The sequence below is a fragment of the Choloepus didactylus genome, chromosome 17, assembly GCF_015220235.1.
Source record: "Choloepus didactylus isolate mChoDid1 chromosome 17, mChoDid1.pri, whole genome shotgun sequence".
In the NCBI taxonomy this organism is placed as follows: Eukaryota; Metazoa; Chordata; class Mammalia; order Pilosa; family Megalonychidae; genus Choloepus; species Choloepus didactylus.
In genome coordinates this window covers 37,181,161-37,202,168 of record NC_051323.1, presented here as the reverse complement: position 1 = coordinate 37,202,168, position 21,008 = coordinate 37,181,161, and the positions used below count along the sequence as shown (strand labels likewise).

Genomic DNA, 21,008 nt, shown 5'->3' with positions numbered 1-21,008 from the left:
ATAATTGGAGTCAGAAGCAATACTCTTGGTCTTGAGTGCAATAACTTGAAAATAAAGTTCACTCAGTAAGAATTGGAATTTTCTGTGTCCCCAAACCTTGTAGCATGGGGCCGAGGTCTAGAAAATAGTAATGGTATGAAGAGCCAAAGTGACAGTGGACAATGTGAGATAAAAGCCGCTCGAGCAATCTATAAAAATATCCATGTCCTCAGAGCAAATTGACTTGTTCTACTTTTCATGACACCTGGTTTATACATCCTGCCATTTTTCTTAGAGATAGTCAGGCTTTTGTGGCCTTTTTGTGCCAGAATTATTGGTAGGCAAGTTTTTAAAACAAGGTGAGAATTGCTGATGGGAATAATAACAGTTGGTGGAGCTTGTCTCCATAGAAGCCAGCATGCCACTAACAAATATTCTTCCCAATTTTTGAGCCTTTTAATAGGCAAATTTAAGCAGAGCTGATGACTGTGAGCCAATGTGGAGACTAAGAAAACATAATTCCCATTGTGATCAAATAAAATTCACAACCAAGTTGATCTGACACATTTATGATTATGTGTATGTAATATTCTGTTGCACAGATATAAATGTTACGCAGTTAATGAACATGGTCTACAGTTGGTATTATTTTTTCATAGCCAAATCAATTTGCATTCCTCATTTCATTTTGACAGTTTTCAAATCTGCAAAGAGGCCAGTGTGCCCAGAACAGAGTAAGTGAGAGAGAGTGAGGGCAGGAGAAGAGATCATGGATAGAAGGCTTAAATAGTAATGACTCTGATGCTTTTTCAGCTTCTAGTTCCAGCCTCTTAAGGATGTATTAGTTACCTATGGCTGCATAACAAATATCCCTAAAGCTTAGCACCTTAAAGCAACTAATTTATTATCTACAGATCTTGGGAGTCATAGATTCAGGAGCAGTTGAGCCAAGTGCTTCTAGCGCCAAGGTCTTTCATGAGATTGCAGCCGAGGTGTCAGTTAGGGCTGCAGTCATCTAAAGTCTAGACTGAGAACCAGAAGATTCACTTTCAAGAGGGCTCCTGGCAGGAGGCCTCAGTTCTTCATGTTAGCCTCTCAGTAAGCTGCTTGACAGTCCTTACAATATGGTAGCTGGTTTCTCCAGAGTCAAAGATGAGAGAGAGGGAGGGAAAGAGAGGGAGAGTGCAAGGAGTAATCTACAATGCCTTTTGTGACTTACTCTTGGGTGTCACTTACCTTTCTTCTGCTATATTTAGTTTGTTTTAATTCATATAAAAGAATTAAAGAATTTGTGGATGTATTTTTAAAGTGTTACCAAGAGACAAATTAAATATCTCTGAGGAGGGTATAAAGGCTGGGGGCAGCAAAGGATATCCTGAAATTATAAGATCTATAGAGTAATGTAGATGGGTTATGCCCTACTCCACAGTTACTGAGTTATCATCATCCAGCATTTCTAACTGATTACCAAGATTGATTTAGCTGACTCTTTGAAATAGTCAAGGTTCTTTCTGAGACCCAGGGTCTCTTTCTTGCCTCCTCCATGGCAAGATTTCCTTAATCTTTTCTTAGGCCCTGATATAATAGGGCCTTTCCCTGGTCAGAACACACACTCAGGAAAGAGACGAGTAACAGTCATTTTCACCTCATGTCAATGAAATCATTGCCTCTCTACTGGGTATTTGAATTTTAGACATGTAATAGTTGAAAGATCCCCCGCTCCCTCCCATTAAAGAGATTTCATTTAGAGAAACTGTACAGCACACATGGGCCTTTGAAGGGGGGACGGCGTGCTTTGTGGGCCCCCCTTAACCTCCCGTACATTGGAGTACGAGGCCTGCATGAGACGGACCCTGTTTAAGTGACTCCCTGTACTCTGCTGTGTACCAAGCATATGCTGGCCACCTGACCCCAAATGTAGCTTCAAAAGCTTCTCCTTTTGCATTCATTCCCTGGGGGAGGGTGGTTACTGAATAAAGCAGTCACTTTAAGAGAGAGAGAAACAAATTCATCCTCCCAATTCTACCTTTCCCTGACCCCAAACAATAATTTGACATTTTTTTCTGCAGAATTTTCTGTTTGCCTGTTGTAAAGACTGCCTGTTCTGTCTTGTATTTAAATATTAATGTGTAAGATGTTCATTCTACAGCATTTATTTTCAGAATCAGTGAAGCAGTAGGTGTTATTTGGAACAGGTTCAGATGTGATATTTATCCGTAGTGCTTAGATTTTAAGACTCATTTTTGGCTTACTCCATACTGGAATAATTGAGGTATCTTTTGGAACATTTGCCTTATTTACTATGATATGTAAGACTGAAAATTGCTTTCTAATATAAATATTTTATTCCTCAACATGAATAGAAATGGAATAGAATGAATGCTGTTTTTTGGCATAACTAATTTTCTCCTCAAAAATATCTTTTCAGGAGCCAAATTTAGGAAATATGTGGGCCATTCTGCACACGTCACAAATGTTCGCTGGTCCCACGACTTTCAGTGGGTAGTGAGCACAGGAGGGGCTGACCACTCAGTTTTCCAGTGGAGATTTATTCCAGAAGGGGTCACTAACGGCATGCTAGAAACCGCGCCTCAGGGTAAAACCGATAACAATTTTTCAACATCCATTTATTTTTCAATAAAAATTTCAAATAATGCTCTAGCATCTATTCTGGAGGTAAGGAATTAAAACAATTTTGAAAAATTCATTCAGATAAAAAGGCAATGTTTATTTTCTTAACTGCTAAAACAAATATCGTATAATGGGTTGGCTTAATAATAGGAATTTATTGGCTCAGGTTCAGAGGCTAAAAGGCACGTTTCCTCCCAGGGTCTGTATCTTCTCACTGGCCAACAATCTTTGCGGTTCCTGGCTTTTCTGTCACGTGGCAGTGCCTTCTGGTTGCTCCCTGTGGCTTCTCTTTCTGGGTCCTTCTCTATATAAGGCCTTCAGAAATAGGATTTCAGTAGAAATAAGACACATCCTGATTCAGTTGGGCCACACCTCAACTGAAGTGAACTCATCCAAAGGTCTTATTTATCATGGGTTCACACCCACAAGAATGACTTAAGATTAAGAACATGTTTTTTGGGGGATACATAACTCCAAGCCACCACAGACAGCATGGGGGTAGGGGGTGGAAGGGGAAGGAATTTTTGAAAAATGAAAAGAAAAAACCTTTTGAGACTAATATGGGTCAGTTGGATAATGTCCTTCAAAAGGGTTTGGTTTATACCAAAGGCAAATCAAAGGTAGAACCTAAATGAAGAGAATTATATCCAAATAGGGTACAATTTTTTTTAAAAGCAGGATGTTTCATTTTAGCACTATATAGTGAGTGCAAGAGAAAGAGATAACCTTTGAAGATACCCTGAAAGTGTGTGTTTCAGCTTCCTTAGGACAACTGCAGGGGACAGGGAGCCTGCTGGCCAGGCTGCAGCTTGACAGGGAAACCTTTGGAATGGAAGTTGCCTCCAGAATGGAGTTCAAAGAATAGTCCACAACTGGGGCCATGTTCTTATTCAACAGATGTATAATCTTTTATATGTGTATCCATTATGATGTCTGCAGAAATGATCAAGTGATAAGATGAAGAACTGCTTGAGTAAATGTTTTTAGTGGGGCAGTTTCTGCAGAGATTTTGACCATGGCAGTTACTGGCATTTGGTGGGCATGGTAAAGGGCTAAAGAGGATCTTTACTGTGGTAAATAATTGGATTTCCTTTTGTCCCAACTTTCTCTTTGGTAAAACTTGCCCTTTTCACATTTTTCAAAGCAAGATTTAAAATCTAGGGATCTGTTATCTAATTGAAATCTGGAAATGAGTCCAGTCCAATGTGGGGCTGGGGGTGGGCCGGGGGGTTGTCATCGTTTGTTAATGTACCTGAATGGGGTTGAGAGTGGGCTGCACTTAAACAAAAGTTGAAAGAAAAAGAGAAAGATGTTTTACAAGTCAGTATTAAATGAAAAACACAAAGCAGTTTATTTTTTATTTACTTTGGGATAGAAAGAAGAAATATTTTAAATAATATTTTTACCATGAAATGCTATTCAGTCACAGATTTTTTTCTTATTTCTTATGGTTTGTATTTCTGCAGAAGGTGGCACTGATTCGTACAGTGAAGAATCTGATTCAGATTTGTCCGACGTGCCAGAGTTGGACTCTGATATTGAGCAAGAAACTCAGATCAATTATGATCGCCAGGTCAGTAAGGGGGGAGCAGTGCTAATGGTTCATAACCCAGCAACCTGAATATCTCATTAGATTTGGATATTACACTAAAAATGGCTGCTACTTAGTCAGAATACAAAAATAAGGAAAATTTCCTTGTTTTTGCCTTTAAATACAGGTTAAAAATAAGGCATTTTCCTGATTATACTTTTGAAAATTGAAGGTAATAGCAGGGTTTCAAAATTGAACCTGTGATGTTTTGGGGGTTTTCTGCCTCCCTAGCACCTATAACTTCTGACTTTTTTTGCAGTAATTTCGTGTAAGTAAGCTACAAGATTTTTCATTTTCTTAGCAGGTTGTTAAAGCCTCTGCTTTTTTTTTTTTTTTTTTTGCAGGTCAGATAGCTTGAAGGCATGGTAGTTTGCATGTGAGCTGTTACCTGGTTTCTCTCTTAACAACACAATGTGCATTATCTCTCCAGTCAGAAATCATCTCTAGTAGCCACGTTGGGCAATTATATCCAAATTGGGTTCAATTTTTTTAAAAGCGGGTGTTTCATTTTAGCATTATATAGTGAGTGTGAGAGAAAGAGAGCAATCGTTCAGAGGAATTGACATGTTTCCTAATTATTGCAATAACCAAGGGCTTCTGTTTTCTTCCTTGTCACTTAACCTAGGTATGTGGAGCAGATTCTGTACATGGGCATTGAGTGAATAGGATTTCAGATTTCAGACACATCCACCCTCAGCTTGCCCATGCAGACATACCGTGTCGGCCTCTGGCAGCTGCTGTGCATTGTGTGTGTTTACAGTCCAGGTCCCCGATGGACACACCGTCTGTCCAGCCCACAGTAACCCTGAGAGGTTAAATAACTTGCCCACATCCACACAGCCTGCAGTATTAGAAAAAGAATGCAGGTCTAGCTTTCTCCCCTGAGCACAGGCCCTATGCACTGCTTGCCTTTGTCTCTGTATAGAAGCTGAACTTACTGCTCTTCAGATGATTGCGGTTTTTTCAGCCCATAATTATTACTCAATTCAATATTTAGAAAATGGTTTTAGTACAAAAGCAGTCCTACTGATGATTTGAGTCAACTTCGTGGTTAAATTAGTTTGACTGTTTGTTAATACGATACATGATGCAATACAACTACTAAAGACAATAAATTGAAAGGAAATTATTAATTTGTAAATATCATTTATACACTGATGTAATTATTTTATACCCTAACATCAAGGAGAAATAAAATCTAAGCAAAACAAACGTAAAATTTTGGGGGGTGGGGGGGTGGAAGCAAGTTTCTTTAATTGGAAAGTTTTTATTTAGTAAAATCGTATTAATAAAGGAATTTTTATATTCTCCATGATGACTTAACTTCCAAAACTTTCACATATATTATTTGATTTACATTCACAACATTATTCTTGAGCAGGGATTGTGACCCTTTCTTGGGTACTTGTTCTTAGATGGGAATGAGGGTCCCAGGGGTTATGAGACTTGTTCAAATAACAGTAAAAATGCTTAGGGTAGAGTAAAGTGCTCTCAAGTAAACAACTGATGAGCATGATGAATTCAGATGAGTAATTATCTCCAGTTTCAAAGCTTAGTTTTTGTGTCTGTAATAGACAAACAGAATGATGAGCTATCGGACACTTTTTTCTTTTTTTTAAGATTTTGGTCAAATTCTAAACAAGGACCTTAGTACAATAATGTTTTGTGATTATTTTTTTAAATAATATATTTGATCAAATAAAAACTTTCCTTCATGAAGATTAAAAATTACTAATAAATTATATTTCAGTATATTAAATGGGCATCTCCTGATAGCAGGATATAAATATATGGTGGACAACAGATTGATTTTTATGTATGTTTAAATTAAATCGTAGAAAATATCTTCTCAGTCAGCATTGTATTTTAGGTCCTAGGTTAAAGCAAGCTTCCATCAAGACATGTGAGTCCATGAAAGGAAGATAATTTCAAAGAGCTATTCTGGAAAACTCACCATGATTCATGAGGTCCATATTTTGCAACCATCGGAATCATCAAAATATTTCTTGCCTTAGAATAAATATAACAAAATATTTTATTTACATTTTTATTGATAATTTAAATAAGTTCCTTTCTTATTTACCAGCAACTTAATGTCGTGTTTCCTGGATATAAATTACCTAAGAAACATAATGGCAAATTTTAAAAAGAAGAAAATTATTTTAAATCCCAATGACTTAAAAGATATTTTATGTTAGTTCTGTTCATTAAAAGAAAATAAAATTTGATCCCATGCCTTATGTTCTCAAAAACTTGTATTGAAGCAATGAAAGATTTTCTAAGAATGCCAAGATATTGATGTTTTTGAAATCTGAGGCCAGGAGTCTCTAAATTTTTTTGTTCTTTAAGGTTTACAAAGAAGATCTACCTCAGCTCAAGCAACAGAGTAAAGAGAAAAACCAGGCAGTGCCGTTCCTCAAACGAGAAAAGGCTCCCGAGGACAGCTTGAAGCTCCAGTTCATACACGGGTGGGTGGCCTGCCCCAGGACCTCATGCAGCTTCCTCTGACTGCGCCAAGCTTGTCATCAGCCTCATCACCGGGCTAAGGTGGTCCCCTCCTCTCGGTACTCACCCTTCAGGCTGGCTATTCTTTCCCGTGCACACTTATCTGCAGTCGGTATTTTAACTGTGATTCTCCGTCTAGCTTTCTCAGTTGATGTTCTATGGCTGTCACACTGATTGTCTGTAGATTTTTCATACTTCACGTACTTCTCTGATAGATAGGCTACTGCTGCTCATTGCTTTGCTATTTCACTACATTCTTACCACCGTTTTTGCTTCCACTATCCCCCCAAATCCTTGTGCTATTTTGCTAGCTCGACCCTAGGACAATGCTTTCTTCAAACATCTTTGCTTACATATGCCATAAAAAATTTTGAATTTTGTAAAATTATATACATACTTTCACATTTTCAGTTAACATCTAAAATTTTTCATCATAAATTTAAATTGTTGCAAAACACATAATATCATATCAGTCATTTAAATGTGTTCAGTGCAACCTAAATTCCATAGAGATTTGATTCCCACTATCATCCATTTAAACTTTTATAACAGTGGGATATTTTACATCATACAACCTTGAACTAGTATTTCCATTCTACTTCTCTCACAGAATTTTACCCTAACGTTTTATTTATATATATACATAAATAAAAATTTTATTTATTTATTTTTTTTGCTGCAAAGTCTTTTATTGATCACCCTACCATATCTTCTGCAGGAAAAAATATGTCCATCAGTTCAGGTTAAATTTTACTTCCTGTGGCCATAAGACTCTAACTTTGTGCTGTCCAATACAGTAACTGCTAGACATACAAATGTGGTTAATCCAAAGTAAGATATATTGTTAGTATAAAATGCACTCCAAATTTTGAAGATTTCTATATTCTTGAAAAAAAGAATATATATCATTAAACTGTTTTCCATTGTTTACTTGTTGAAATAAACATATTTTATATATATCAAGTTAAAATGTTATTAAAATGTTTCACCTGTTTTTTTTAATGTGGTAATAGAAAATTTTAAATTCTGTGGTTTGCATTATATTTGTAGATTGAATCTTGGTTACAATTATTAATAGCACACATTTTGACAAAATCAACATAAATATATTTCAAATTTGGATGAACAGTTACAAACCATAGAAAATTTTTCTTGGAAATTCTTTTAATACAGCAGAATTTTTTTTCAATGAGTACATTCCTATTGCTAGAATGTGGCAGAGTTTAGCATTGTGTTTATTCCCATTTTCCATTTTTTTAATAGATTTAAGCAGTGAGAAAGATTATTCACATAAATTAGTAGGTGAGAATGGAACCAGTTTTGTCATGCAATATTATTCAATTCTTTAAACGCCTTCTGAATTATAGGCCAAAAGAAAACAGACTTTGATTCTGATATATCACCAAAAAATATATATATATAGTTTAGTGATCAGTTGACAATTCAATTAAGTTTCCAATTTTGTTGAAGGCAAAGAATTGAAAATCACCTGACTTGCAAGGGAATCCTTACCCAGTCATTAGTTACTCACTTTCAACATCTGCACTTGTGTTTTTAATTGTTCCTCTGTTTTGAACCTGGAAGGTTTTATAACCAGGGTAATACCCCATAGTTAGATTCCAGGTGGAGAAGAATGCCTTCCTAAAGTGGGAGGATGTGATTGTGAAAAGGGCGGTGGGAAAGGAAACCCAGCACCTCATCACAGAAATGTTCTCACACTGATCATTTTTAAAAAGGGGCACATATAGTAGCTGAGGATTTAGAAACAGATTCTGTTAAATTATCAGTGTCATGTGCCCCTTGGAAAGTCATCACATACCCTCAGAGGTCCTCATTGTCTGGTTTGAAGACTCTGTCCTAGGCGACCGTGGAGACAGCTGGGTTCCATGTGTGCACATCCATGTCAACACGTAGCTAGCTACATTCGTGCTTTCCTCATTCTTCCTTTATTCAACTGCTGTGTTTCATGGACTTGTGCTTCAGTTATAGAGGCTATGACTGTAGAAACAACCTGTTCTACACACAAGCTGGAGAAGTGGTCTACCACATTGCTGCAGTTGCTGTTGTGTATAACAGGCAGCAACACTCCCAGAGGCTGTACCTGGGGCACGATGATGACATTCTTAGCCTGACCATCCATCCTGTAAAGGATTACGTGGCCACTGGGCAGGTGTGTATCTCTCTCTCCTGCAGGGACTGTGTGGCCTCCGGGCAGGTGTGTATCTCTCTTGGCATAGCCAAAGAGAGAGCGGAACATTTAATTTTGAATCCAATTTACATGTTGGAAATTGAAGAAGTACTCAGTAGAAATAAAGATGAGGCAGGAAGCTGAAGATTCAGTGAATACTGAATCATTTCATGATGGTGGGAGAATCAACCAGTGTATTCTAGCTCTGAGGGGAAACCTCTGAGAATTTTTGTCTTGAAATGATGAGATCTATAAGTGGGACTAGCTAAAATTAAAATAAATGTAAGTCTTTATATATATTTCCAAATCACTGTATAACTAGTGCTTAATACATCTAGGTACCCAGTGAAGGCTTGTTGAATGAACCATTTTTTCATACACTGTAACATCTAGTGTAGAATTACTTTTGTAAAACATAAAGCCATGTAAATTTTGGCTAGTTTATTATTTTATGTTTTAACCTTGGAAAGAAACTTAATTTTGTCTAACCATTTTAGGAGGGCCTAGACTTCGGATTGAATCTGTAATTGAAAAACTACCCAATATACAGTAGAGACCCTCTGCTCAGACATTTTGGGATGGGAAGAAGAAAGGGATAAAGTCCACTTTAGTAAACAAAGAATCTGTTAAACCAGGCTTATTTATTGCTGGTAAAACACCGTGTTTTCAATTTGATACCGTTTTCCTTCGATTTGTTCCTTTTTATCATGGGCTTTTAACAGCATGTAATACTTTAACTGATGCTCTCCATGTGAGTGGCACATTCCAAAAAAAATTGCTTAGCATGAGGGTAACATGACATAACTGAACCCTGACTGTCTGGGACTAGACATACAGGTGGCAGAAGCCTTTGAATGGGGTTTATAACCTGGGATATGTGGGTCCACAGAAGAAATTGAGGGCATGAAGGAAGCCAGCTCCCAGAAATGTGCGTTTTGAGGGAGAAGGGTCCATAGCTTTTAAATTTAATTGTGAAAGGATTACAGTCCTCACAAAAGTAAGTGCCATTGGTTGATACACCGGTTTGCTGCTACTTTACAGCAAATTAGAGCATCTATTCTGCATTAGCTGACATTAAGTTTTATGGATAATTGATCATCACTTTGCCGTTTCACTTGCCCTTATTTTTTGTGTCTTTCTTAGAAATGGATGGTGCTTGGTTAATGGCAATTTAGTAATCTTCCTTTGAAAAGAAAAAACAGAGATTGTTTCTTTCCATATGCCTCTGAGGAGACACTGCACTCTATGCCATAAATCATGGCAGGCAAACCGATGACAAACCGGTATACCTAAAGCCCCTCAAAGGGGTAGCTGGGGCTTCATGGGCCAGTGTAGGGGTTCACCAGATTCTGTTCAGTTGTTCCCATGGCTTTATGTCCCTTTTAGAGTCATCATACCCAACAGGTTTTTTTCCCCTATGTGTTATATAAATGAGTAAAACCGTTTACTGTTATGACTTTCCATATTCTTAGGAATTAGTGTGAAAGAAGCTTGTATCTTTCAAGAAGATTCGACCTTATTGACAGGTAGTTTAGCTATGAAACTGTCGTTTCCCAGGGGGAGAATCAGGGCCATGCCCTTCTGAGGTGGATAAAATAATTGAAAAGGATGTGAGGGCAGACTGGTGAGCTGTATGTTTTAGTTACTCCTCCAGGAAAGTAGGTAGAAAGCCAGGAACTGTGTGGACTGGACACCACAGAGCAATCTGACTTTGGGCATACTTCATACAACACTCATGAAAACGTGGAACTGCTGAGATCAGCGAAATCTGTAAGTTTTTGCGGCCAGGGGACCTGCGCCCCTCCCTGCCAGGCTCAGTCCCATGGGAGGAGGGGCTGTCAGCTCCGGGAAGGAGAAGGGAGAACTGCAGTGGCAGCCCTTATCGGAAACTCATTCTACTGATCCAGACTCCAACCATAGATAGACTGAGACCAGACACCAGAGAATCTGAGGGCAGCTAGTCCAGCAGAGACGAGACAGGCATAGAAAAAAACAGCATGAAAAACTCCAAAATAAAAGTGGAGGATTTTTGGAGTTCTGGTGAACATAGAAAGGGGAAGGGCAGAGCTCAGACCCTGAGGCTCATATGCAAATCCCGAAGAAAAGCTGATCTCTCTGCCCTGTGGACCTTTCCTTAATGGCCCTAATTGCTTTGTCTCTTAGCATTTCAACAACCCATTAGATCTGTGAGTAAGGCCCTTTATTTTTTTTAATTTTTTTTAAATTTTTAATCCTTTTTTCTTTTTCTAAAACAATTACTCTAAGAAGCCCAATACAGAAAGCTTCAAAGACTTGCAATTTGGGAAGGTCAAGACAAGAGCAGAACTAAGACAGCTCTGAGACAAAAGGCAATAATCCAGTGGCTGAGAAAATTCACTAAACACCACAACTTCTCAAGAAAAGGGGGGTGTCCGCTCACAGCCATCATCCTGGTGGACAGGAAACACTCCAGCCCATCACCAGCCCCATAGTCCAGAGCTGCCCCAGACAATCCAGTGTGACGGAAGTGCTTCAAATAACAGGCACACACCACAAAACTGGGCATGGACATTAGCCTTCCCTGCAACCTCAGCTGATTGTCCCAGACTTGGGAAGGTGGAGCAGTGTGAATTAACAAAGCCCCATTCAGCCATCATTTGAGCAGACTGGGAGCCTCCCTACACAGCCCAGCAGCCCAGAACTGCCCTGGGGGGACGGCACTCACCTGTGACATAGCACAGTCATCCCTCAACAGAGGACCAGGGGGTGCACGGCCTGGAAGAGGGACCCACTCGCAAGTCTCAGGAGCCATACGCCAATACCAAGGACTTATGGGTCAGTGGCAGAGACAAGCTGTGGCAGGACTGAACTGAAGTCAGTTTATTGCAGCAGCTTTAAAACTCCAGGATCACCAGGGAGATTTGATTGTTAGAGCCACCCCCCCCCCTGACTGCCCAGAAACACGCCCCATATACAGGGCGGGCAACACCAACTACACACGCAAGCTTGGTACACCAATTGGTCCCCACAAGACTCACTCCCCCACTCACCACAAAGGCAAAGCAGGGGAGAACTGGTTCCTGGATGCCACCTGCTGGTTAGTTAGAGAAAGTGTACTCCACGAAGCTGTAGATCTGATAAATTAGAGATAAGGACTTCAATTGGTCTACAAATCCTAAAAGAAACCTACCAAGTTAAGCAAATGCCAAGAGTCCAAAAACAACAGAAAATTATAAAGCATATGAAAAAACCAGACGATATGGATAACCCAAGCCCAAGCACCCAAATCAAAAGATCAGAAGAGACACAGCACCTAGAGCAGCTACTCAAAGAACTAAAGATGAACAATGAGACCATAGTACGGGATACAAAGGATATCAAGAAGACCCTAGAAGAGCATAAAGAAGACATTGCAAGACTAAATAAAAAAATAGATGATCTTATGGAAATTAAAGAAACTGTTGACCAAATTAAAAAGATTCTGGACACTCATAGTACAAGACTAGAGGAAGTTGAACAACGAATCAGTGACCTGGAAGATGACAGAATGGAAAATGAAAGCATAAAAGAAAGAATGGGGGAAAAAATTGAAAAAATTGAAACGGACCTCAGGGATATGATAGATAATATAAAACATCTGAAAATAAGACTCATTGGTGTTCCAGAAGGGGAAGAAAAGGGTAAAGGTCTAGGAAGAATATTCAAAGAAATTATTGGGGAAAACTTCCCAAATCTTCTAAACAACATAAATACACAAATCATAAATGCTCAGCGAACTCCAGATAGAATAAATCCAAATAAACCCACTCCAAGACATATTCTGATCACACTGTCAAACATGGAAGAGAAGGAGCAAGTTCTGAAAGCAGCAAGAGAAAAGCAATTCACCACATACAAAGGAAACAGCATAAGACTAAGTAGTGACTACTCAGCAGCCACCATGGAGGCGAGAAGGCAGTGGCACGATATATTTAAAATTCTGAGTGAGAAAAATTTCCAACCCAGAATACTTTATCCAGAAAAGCTCTCCTTCAAATTTGAGGGAGAGCTTAAATTTTTCACAGACAAACAAATGCTGAGAGAATTTGCTAACAAGAGACCTGCCCTACTGGGGATACTAAAGGGAGCCCTACAGACAGAGAAACAAAGACAGGACAGAGAGACTTGGAGAAAGGTTCAGTACTAAAGAGATTCGGTATGGGTAAAATAAAGGTTATTAATACAGAGAGGGGAAAAATATATATGACAAACCTAAACCAAAGGATAAGATGGCTGATTCAAGAAATGCCTTCACGGTTATAGCGTTGAATGTAAATGGATTAAACTCCCCAATTAAAAGATATAGATTTGCAGAATGGATCAAAAAAAATGAACCATCAATATGTTGCATACAAGAGACTCATCTTAGACACAGAAATTGAAAGTGAAAGGATGGAAAAAAATATTTCATGTAAGCTACAGCCAAAAGAAAGCAGGTGTAGCAATATTAATCTCAGATAAAATAGACTTTAAATGCAGGGATGTCTTGAGAGACAAAGAAGGCCACTACATACTAATAAAAGGGGCAATTCAACAAGAAGAAATAATAATCATAAATGTCTATGCACCCAATCAAGGTGCCACAAAATACATGAGAGAAACACTGGCAAAACTAAAGGAAGCAACTGATGTTTCCACAATAATTGTGGGAGACTTCAACACATCACTCTCTCCTATAGATAGATCAACCAGGCAGAAGACCAATAAGGAAACTGAAAACCTAAACCATCTGATAAATGAATTAGATTTAACAGACATCTACAGGACATTACATCCCAAATCACCAGGATACACATACTTTTCTAGTGCTCACGGAACTTTCTCCAGAATAGATCATATGCTGGGACATAAAACAAGCCTCAATAAATTTAAAAAGATTGAAATTATTCAAAGCACATTCTCTGACCACAATGGAATACAATTAGAAGTCAATAACCATCAGAGAGTTAGAAAATTCACAAATACCTGGAGGTTAAACAACACACTCCTAAACAATCAGTGGGTTAAAGAAGAAATAGCAAGAGAAATTTCTAAATATATAGAGACGAATAAAAATGAGAACACAAAATACCAAAACCTATGGGATGCAGCAAAAGCAGTGCTGAGGGGGAAATTTATAGCACTAAATGCATATATTAAAAAGGAAGAAAGAGCCGGAATCAAAGAACTAATGGATCAACTGGAGAAGGAAGAAAATGAACAGCAAACCAATCCTAAACCAAGTAGAAGAAAAGAAATAACAAGGATTAAAGCAGAAATAAATGACATAGAGAACAAAAAAAACAACAGAGAGGATAAATATCACCAAAAGTTGGTTCTTTGAGAAGATCAACAAGATTGACAAGCCCCTAGCTGGTATGACAAAATCAAAAAGAGAGAAGACCCATATAAACAAAATAATGAATGAAAAAGGTGACATAACTGCAGATCCTGAAGAAATTAAAAAGATTATAAGAGGACACTATAAACAACTGTACGGCAACAAACTGGATAATGTAGAGGAAATGGAAAATTTCCTGGAAACATATGAACAACCTAGAGTGACCAGAGAAGAAATAGAAGACCTCAATCAACCCATCACAAGCAAAGAGATCCAATCAGTCATCAAAAATCTTCCCACAAATAAATGCCCAGGGCCAGATAGCTTCACAGGGGAATTCTACCAAACTTTCCAGAAAGAACTGACACCCATCTTACTCAAACTCTTTCAAAACATTGAAGAAAATGGAACATTACCTAACTCATTTTATGAAGCTAACATCAATCTAATACCAAAACCAGGCAAAGATGCTACAAAAAAGGAAAACTACCGGCCAATCTCCCTAATGAATATAGATGCAAAAATCCTCAACAAAATACTTGCAAATCGAATCCAAAGACACATTAAAAAAATCATACACCATGACCAAGTGGGGTTCATTCCAGGCATGCAAGGATGGTTCAACATAAGAAAATCAAGGTATTACAACACATTAAAAATTTGAAAGGGAAAAATCAAATGATCATCTTGATAGATGCTGAAAAAGCATTTGACAAAATCCAACATCCGTTTTTGATAAAAAACACTTCAAAAGGTAGGAATTGAAGGAAACTTCCTCAATATAATAAAGAGCATATATGAAAAACCCACAGCCAGCATAGTACTGTACTCAATGGTGAGAGACTGAAAGCCTTCCCTCTAAGATAAGGAACAAGACAAGGATGCCCGCTGTCACCACTGTTATTCAACATTGTGCTGGAAGTGCTAGCCAGGGCAATCCGGCAAGACAAAGAAATAAAAGGCATCCAAATTGGAAAAGAAGAAGTAAAACTGTCATTGTTTGCAGATGGTATGATGTTACCTCTGGAAAACCCTGAGAAATCGATGATAGAGCTACTAGAGCTAATAAACAAATTTAGCAATGTAGCGGGATACAAGATTAATGCATGTAAGTCAGTAATGTTTCTATATGCTAGAAATGAACAAACTGAAGAGACACTCAAGAAAAAGATACCATTTTCAATAGCAACTAAAAAAATCAAGTACCTAGGAATAATGTTAACCAAAGATGTAAAAGACCTATACAAAGAAAACTACATAACTCTACTAAAAGAAATAGAAGGGGACCTTAAAAGATGGAGAAATATTCCATGTTCATGGATAGGAAGGCTAAATGTCACTAGGATGTCAATTCTACCCAAACTCATCTACAGATTCAATGCAATCCCAATCAAAATTCCAACAACCTACTTTGCAGACTTGGAAAAGCTAGTTATCAAATTTATTTGGAAAGGGAAGATGCCTTGAATTGCTAAAGACACTCTAAAAAAGAAAAACGAAGTGGGAGGACTTACACTCCCTGACTTTGAAGCTTACTATAAAGCCACAGTTGCCAAAACAGCATGGTACTGGCACAAAGATAGACATATAGATCAATGGAATCGAATTGAGAATTCAGAGATAGACCCTCAGATCTATGGCCGACTGATCTTTGATAAGGGCCCCAGAGTCACTGAACTGAGTCATAATGGTCTTTTCAACAAATGGGGCTGGGAGAGTTGGATATCCATATCCAAAAGAATGAAAGAGGACCCCTACCTCAACCCCTACACAAAAATTAACTCAAAATGGACCAAAGATCTCAATATAAAAGAAAGTACCATAAAACTCCTAGAAGATAATGTAGGAAAACATCTTCAAGACCTTGTATTAGGCGGCCACTTCCTAGACTTTACACCCAAAGCACAAGCAACAAAAGAGAAAATAGATAAATGGGAACTCCTCAAGCTTAGAAGTTTCTGCACCTCAAAGGAATTTCTCAAAAAGGTAAAGAGGCAGCCAACTCAATGGGAAAAAATTTTTGGAAACCATGTATCTGACAAAAGACTGATATCTTGCATATATAAAGAAATCCTACAACTCAATGACAGTAGTACAGACAGCCCAATTATAAAATGGGCAAAAGATATGAAAAGACAGTTCTCTGAAGAGGAAATACAAATAGCCAAGAAACACATGAAAAAATGTTCAGCTTCACTAGCTATTAGAGAGATGCAAATTAAGACCGCAATGAGATACCATCTAACACCGATTAGAATGGCTGCCATTAAACAAACAGGAAACTACAAATGCTGGAGGGGATGTGGAGAAATTGGAACTCTTATTCATTGTTGGCGGGACTGTGTAATGGTTCAGCCGCTCTGGAAGTCAGTCTGGCAGTTCCTTAGAAAACTAGATATAGAGTTACCATTCGATCCAGCGATTGCACTTCTCGGTATATACCCGGAAGGTCGGAAAGCAGTGACATGAACAGATATCTGCACGCCAATGTTCATAGCAGCATTATTCACAATTGCCAAGAGATGGAAACAACCCAAATGTCCTGCAACAGATGAGTGGATAAATAAAATGTGGTATATACACATGATGGAATACTACACGGCAGTAAAAAGGAACGATCTCGTGAAACATATGACAACATGGATGAACCTTGAAGACATAATGCTGAGCGAAATAAGCCAGGCACAAAAAGAGAAATATTATATGCTACCACTAATGTGAACTTTGAAAAATGTAAAACAAATGGTTTATAAAGTAGAATGTAGGGGAACTAGCAATAGAGAGCAATTAAGGAAGGGGGAACAATAATCCAAGAAGAACAGATAAGCTATTTAACGTTCTGGGGATGCCCAGGAATGACTATGGTCTGTTAATTTCTGATGGATATAGTAGGAGCAAGTTCACAGAAATGTTGCTATATTAGGTAACTTTCTTGGGGTAAAGTAGGAACATGTTGGAAGTAAAGCAGTTATCTTAGGTTAGTTGTCTTTTTCTTACTACCTTGTTATGGTCTCTTTGAAATGTTCTTTTATTGTATGTTGTTGTTTTTTTTTTTCATACAGTTGATTTAAAAAAAAAAAAAAAAAACAAGGAAAAAAATATGTAGACCCTCCTTGAGGAGCCTGTGGAGAATGCAGGGGTATTGGCCTACCCCACCTCGATGGTTGCTAACATGACCACAGACATAGGGGACTGGTGGTTTGATGGGTTGGTCCCTCTACCATAGGTTTTACCCTTGGGAAGATGGTTGCTGCAAAGGAGAGGCTAGGCCTCCCTATAATTGTGCCTAAGAGCCTCTTCCTGAATGCCTCTTTGTTGCTCGGATGTGGCTCTCTCTCTCTGGCTAAGCCAACTTGAAAGGTGAGATCACTGCCCTTCCCCCTACGTGGGATCAGACACCCAGGGGAGTGAATCTCCCTGGCAATGTGGAATATGACTCCCGGGGAGGAATGTGGACCTGGCATTGTGGGATGGAGAACATCTTCTTGACCAAAAGGGGGATGTTAAAGGAAATGAAATGGGCTTCAGTGGCAGAGAGATTCCAAAAGGAGCTGAGAGGTCACTCTGGTGGGCACTCTTACACACAATTTAGACAACCCTTTTTAGGTTCTGAAGAGTTGGGGTAGCTGGTGGTGGATACCTGACACTATCAAACTACAACCCAGAACCCATGAATCTCGAAGACAATTGTATGAAAATGTAGCTTATGAGGGGTGACAATGGGATTGGGAAAGCCATAAGGACCACACTCCACTTTGTCTAGTTTATGGATGGATGAGTAGAAAAATAGGGGAAGGAAACAAACAAACAAACAGACAAAGGTACCCAGTGTTCTTTTTTACTTCCATTGCTCTTTTTCACTTTAATTATTATTCTTGTTATTTTTGTGTGTGTGCTACTGAAGGTGTCAGGGATTGATTTAGGTGATAAATGTACAACTATGTAATGATACTGAGAACAATCGAATGTATGATTTGTTTTGTATGACTGTGTGGTATGTGAATATATCTCAATAAAATGAAGATAAAAAAAGAAAAAAGAAAAGGATGCGAGAACTCTGTGGATGGTGCCATGACACGCACAGGTAGCTTCCTTCACTGAAAAATAGAGTCATGTTGGAGTTGAGAAGGCAGGGAAGGGAAGGGTATAAATAACAGACAAAAAGCAAAGCACAGTGGAGGTTTGAATTTGTCTTAAAAGTCTCTTAACTGGGAGCCATGTTCTTTATGCCTCAGTTTCCTCGTCTGGAAAATAATGGAGTTGAACTGGATGATTTGCTCTCCAAGTAACGAGTGTTTCTTGATTTCTGAGCAGCACTTGAATCTAAGGAATAAATTCATCTTTATTATAATTTATAAATATTTAATAATTCTCATCCTGTTATTTAAGGTTGGAAGAGATGCTGCTATTCATATATGGGACACCCAAACCCTAAAATGTTTGTCACTATTGAAAGGACAACATCAGAGAGGAGTGTGTGCACTCGATTTTTCAGGTATGTCACAGCTTTTCCCTAGTCATTGACAGATGGTTCTACATTTAGTTTTTTTTTTTTTTTTTTTTTTTTCTTAACATCCTCATGCTTAGTTGAGTTCTGTTTATTTTGAAGTAAGCTGTGTGTGTGTCAGCTCCCCAGTCTTAGACTGGGAATTATGTATGTGACCACCTCACCAAAAAATGTGGTCTTCCAATTACACCTCATTTCCTGTCTCCCAAGTCATTACCCAGAGCTCACACTGAATTCTGCCTTTGCTTGAGCAATTCGAAAGCCAGAGCAGCTGTTGCTGTTGAAAGACTTAGTTGCAAATGTCTGCCAGTGACTCTGAAAATCAATTGCATCTCTTTAAGTGGGAGCACATCACTTCCAATTTAAATTACAGAGACTAGAGGGAAGGTGACAAAGTCTCTGTAAAGGGCCACTTTATAACACTGATGTTTGCACAATAAATTTCATATAGAAAAAAGTAGAACTGAAGGTTTCATTTCCTTACTTTAAAATTAGAACACAGTACTAAAATAATGCTAACTTATGAACATCATTTTCTTTAGAGCAAGGCTGTGTCTTTAAACTAGAATTTGAGAATGAGGGCCTATCATAAAGGGTGTTTTTACCTAGAAATATTTAATAATCCAAATTGTGGCGATTAGATCTGCAGAAAAAAATCCTAAACTTTCTACAGAAAACAGATTCTATTGCTTCTTCTTTTAAAATCCCATTTATGTGTTTAATACGTGCAGTAAGTATAATATTAGTTGTTAAACCCCATGACTCCACCACGCCAATCTCTCTCCTAAGTCCTGCCCTCTCTGCACTGCCTGTTTAAACCCTTCCTCTCTCTCCTCTGTGCTGTGGTAGAACTGCTGGTATCTGGTGCTCTCCCCCACTTCCCTACAGTCCATCCTACTTACTTCTGGAGTCTTTGGAAACCCAGTTCCCACTGCCACCTCATGGACTCCCCTCCCCTTGGCTGGCTGACTCAGGTCTCAGCCCTTGGTTGAGCATTCATGACCTTCCGTGTTCTGGCCTCAACCTTCCTTTACCACATCTCTCCCACTAACTTGTCCATATTTCTTTACACGCACTCCTGACCTTCTTCTGCCTGTGTCCCTCGCTCATGCCATTCCATTTGTCTGTTCAAACCCAACCATCCTGTAAGACCAAGCTGAAATGTTTCTCCTCCATCCTTTCAGGAGAAATAACCTGTCTCTTCTGCATCCTTTAGCCACTTACTGTCATTGCTCTCATGGCACCTGTAGGAGACCATGTGGTGCTGTAGTTGCATTGTCATCTCATGTGCCCCCACAGACAGTAAGCTCTGTGGGCAGCAGTGCCCATCTCTCTGTTCCCCACTGCACGTGCTGCAGTACGGTGACATGGAAGCTACACAAAAACTGTTGATGAATGAATGAGGCTTTGGTTAGTGTACTTTGTCTTGCCTTTCACCATTATTACTAGAATTTCACATTGTAATCCACGCTTGGGTGAAAATTTTCTTTATCTATTCCCTGACCAAGGCAACATGATGCAGGTTTTATTTGTTTATTTTTTGGTAACATGCACATTCTCATATACTATAATATACTGTGCAAATGTGAGTTGCTTTATACTTGTTAAAAGTTATTGAATTAGCAATAATATCCAAGGCTAAAAAGTTCAAACCCTACGATGGTGGGGATGGAATAGGAGAAAGTCTTACTGTCCAGGGAGAGAGCTGCTTGGCTTATCATGTGCCAGTTGAAAGCCCAGGTAACATACCTGATAAACAGTGAATATAAGACCCTGAACTTCCAGAAGTGTCATGAACATGCAGTGTTTAAATAGGTGTGTAATGTGTCTTGATAAAGCAGTGGAAACTATAATTTGAGCTCAAATATGGTTCTGTCCCAAAGATGTGAATGCATTTCACCTGGGCCTATTTTTTTCCCCATAGTTCCACTCAAAGGCTGGAATGCCCTTTTCCTAAAATTACGTTTTGCTAACAAATACATTTAAGTATACTTAATGTAAAAAAAAATTATAAGTATGTTTTAGAAGAGTGGTAAGATACTCATTAAAGTAGCAAAAATAAATAAAAATGATAAAACTTAAATGTTTGCAGGATTATGGAGAATCCAATATACCCATAATTTGGTGGCATTGAAAATTGAGTTAATAATTCTAGCAAAAAATTGGGTAATGTATAATAAAAGCTGTAATTCAAAATGACAAGTATATGGAGTATGTGTATTTCCTACGTACTTTTATGTATCAAGCTGAGAAAAAGAGAAAAAAATAG

General features: G+C 38.4%; 1 protein-coding gene across 4 annotated transcripts in view; it reads left to right on the top strand.

The window, feature by feature from the left end:
- EML6 (EMAP like 6) overlaps positions 1 to 21,008 on the top strand; it is a 333,322-nt gene that overhangs the window by 223,076 nt on the left and 89,238 nt on the right. For all 4 annotated transcript variants that reach the window (XM_037806998.1, XM_037806997.1, XM_037806996.1 and 1 more), the window contains 5 exons: positions 2,408 to 2,575; positions 4,077 to 4,183; positions 6,551 to 6,669; positions 8,690 to 8,876; positions 18,622 to 18,727. In XM_037806998.1, coding sequence (XP_037662926.1) covers positions 2,408 to 2,575; positions 4,077 to 4,183; positions 6,551 to 6,669; positions 8,690 to 8,876; positions 18,622 to 18,727 — 687 coding nt within the window. The remainder of the gene's footprint in view (positions 1 to 2,407; positions 2,576 to 4,076; positions 4,184 to 6,550; positions 6,670 to 8,689; positions 8,877 to 18,621; positions 18,728 to 21,008) is intronic.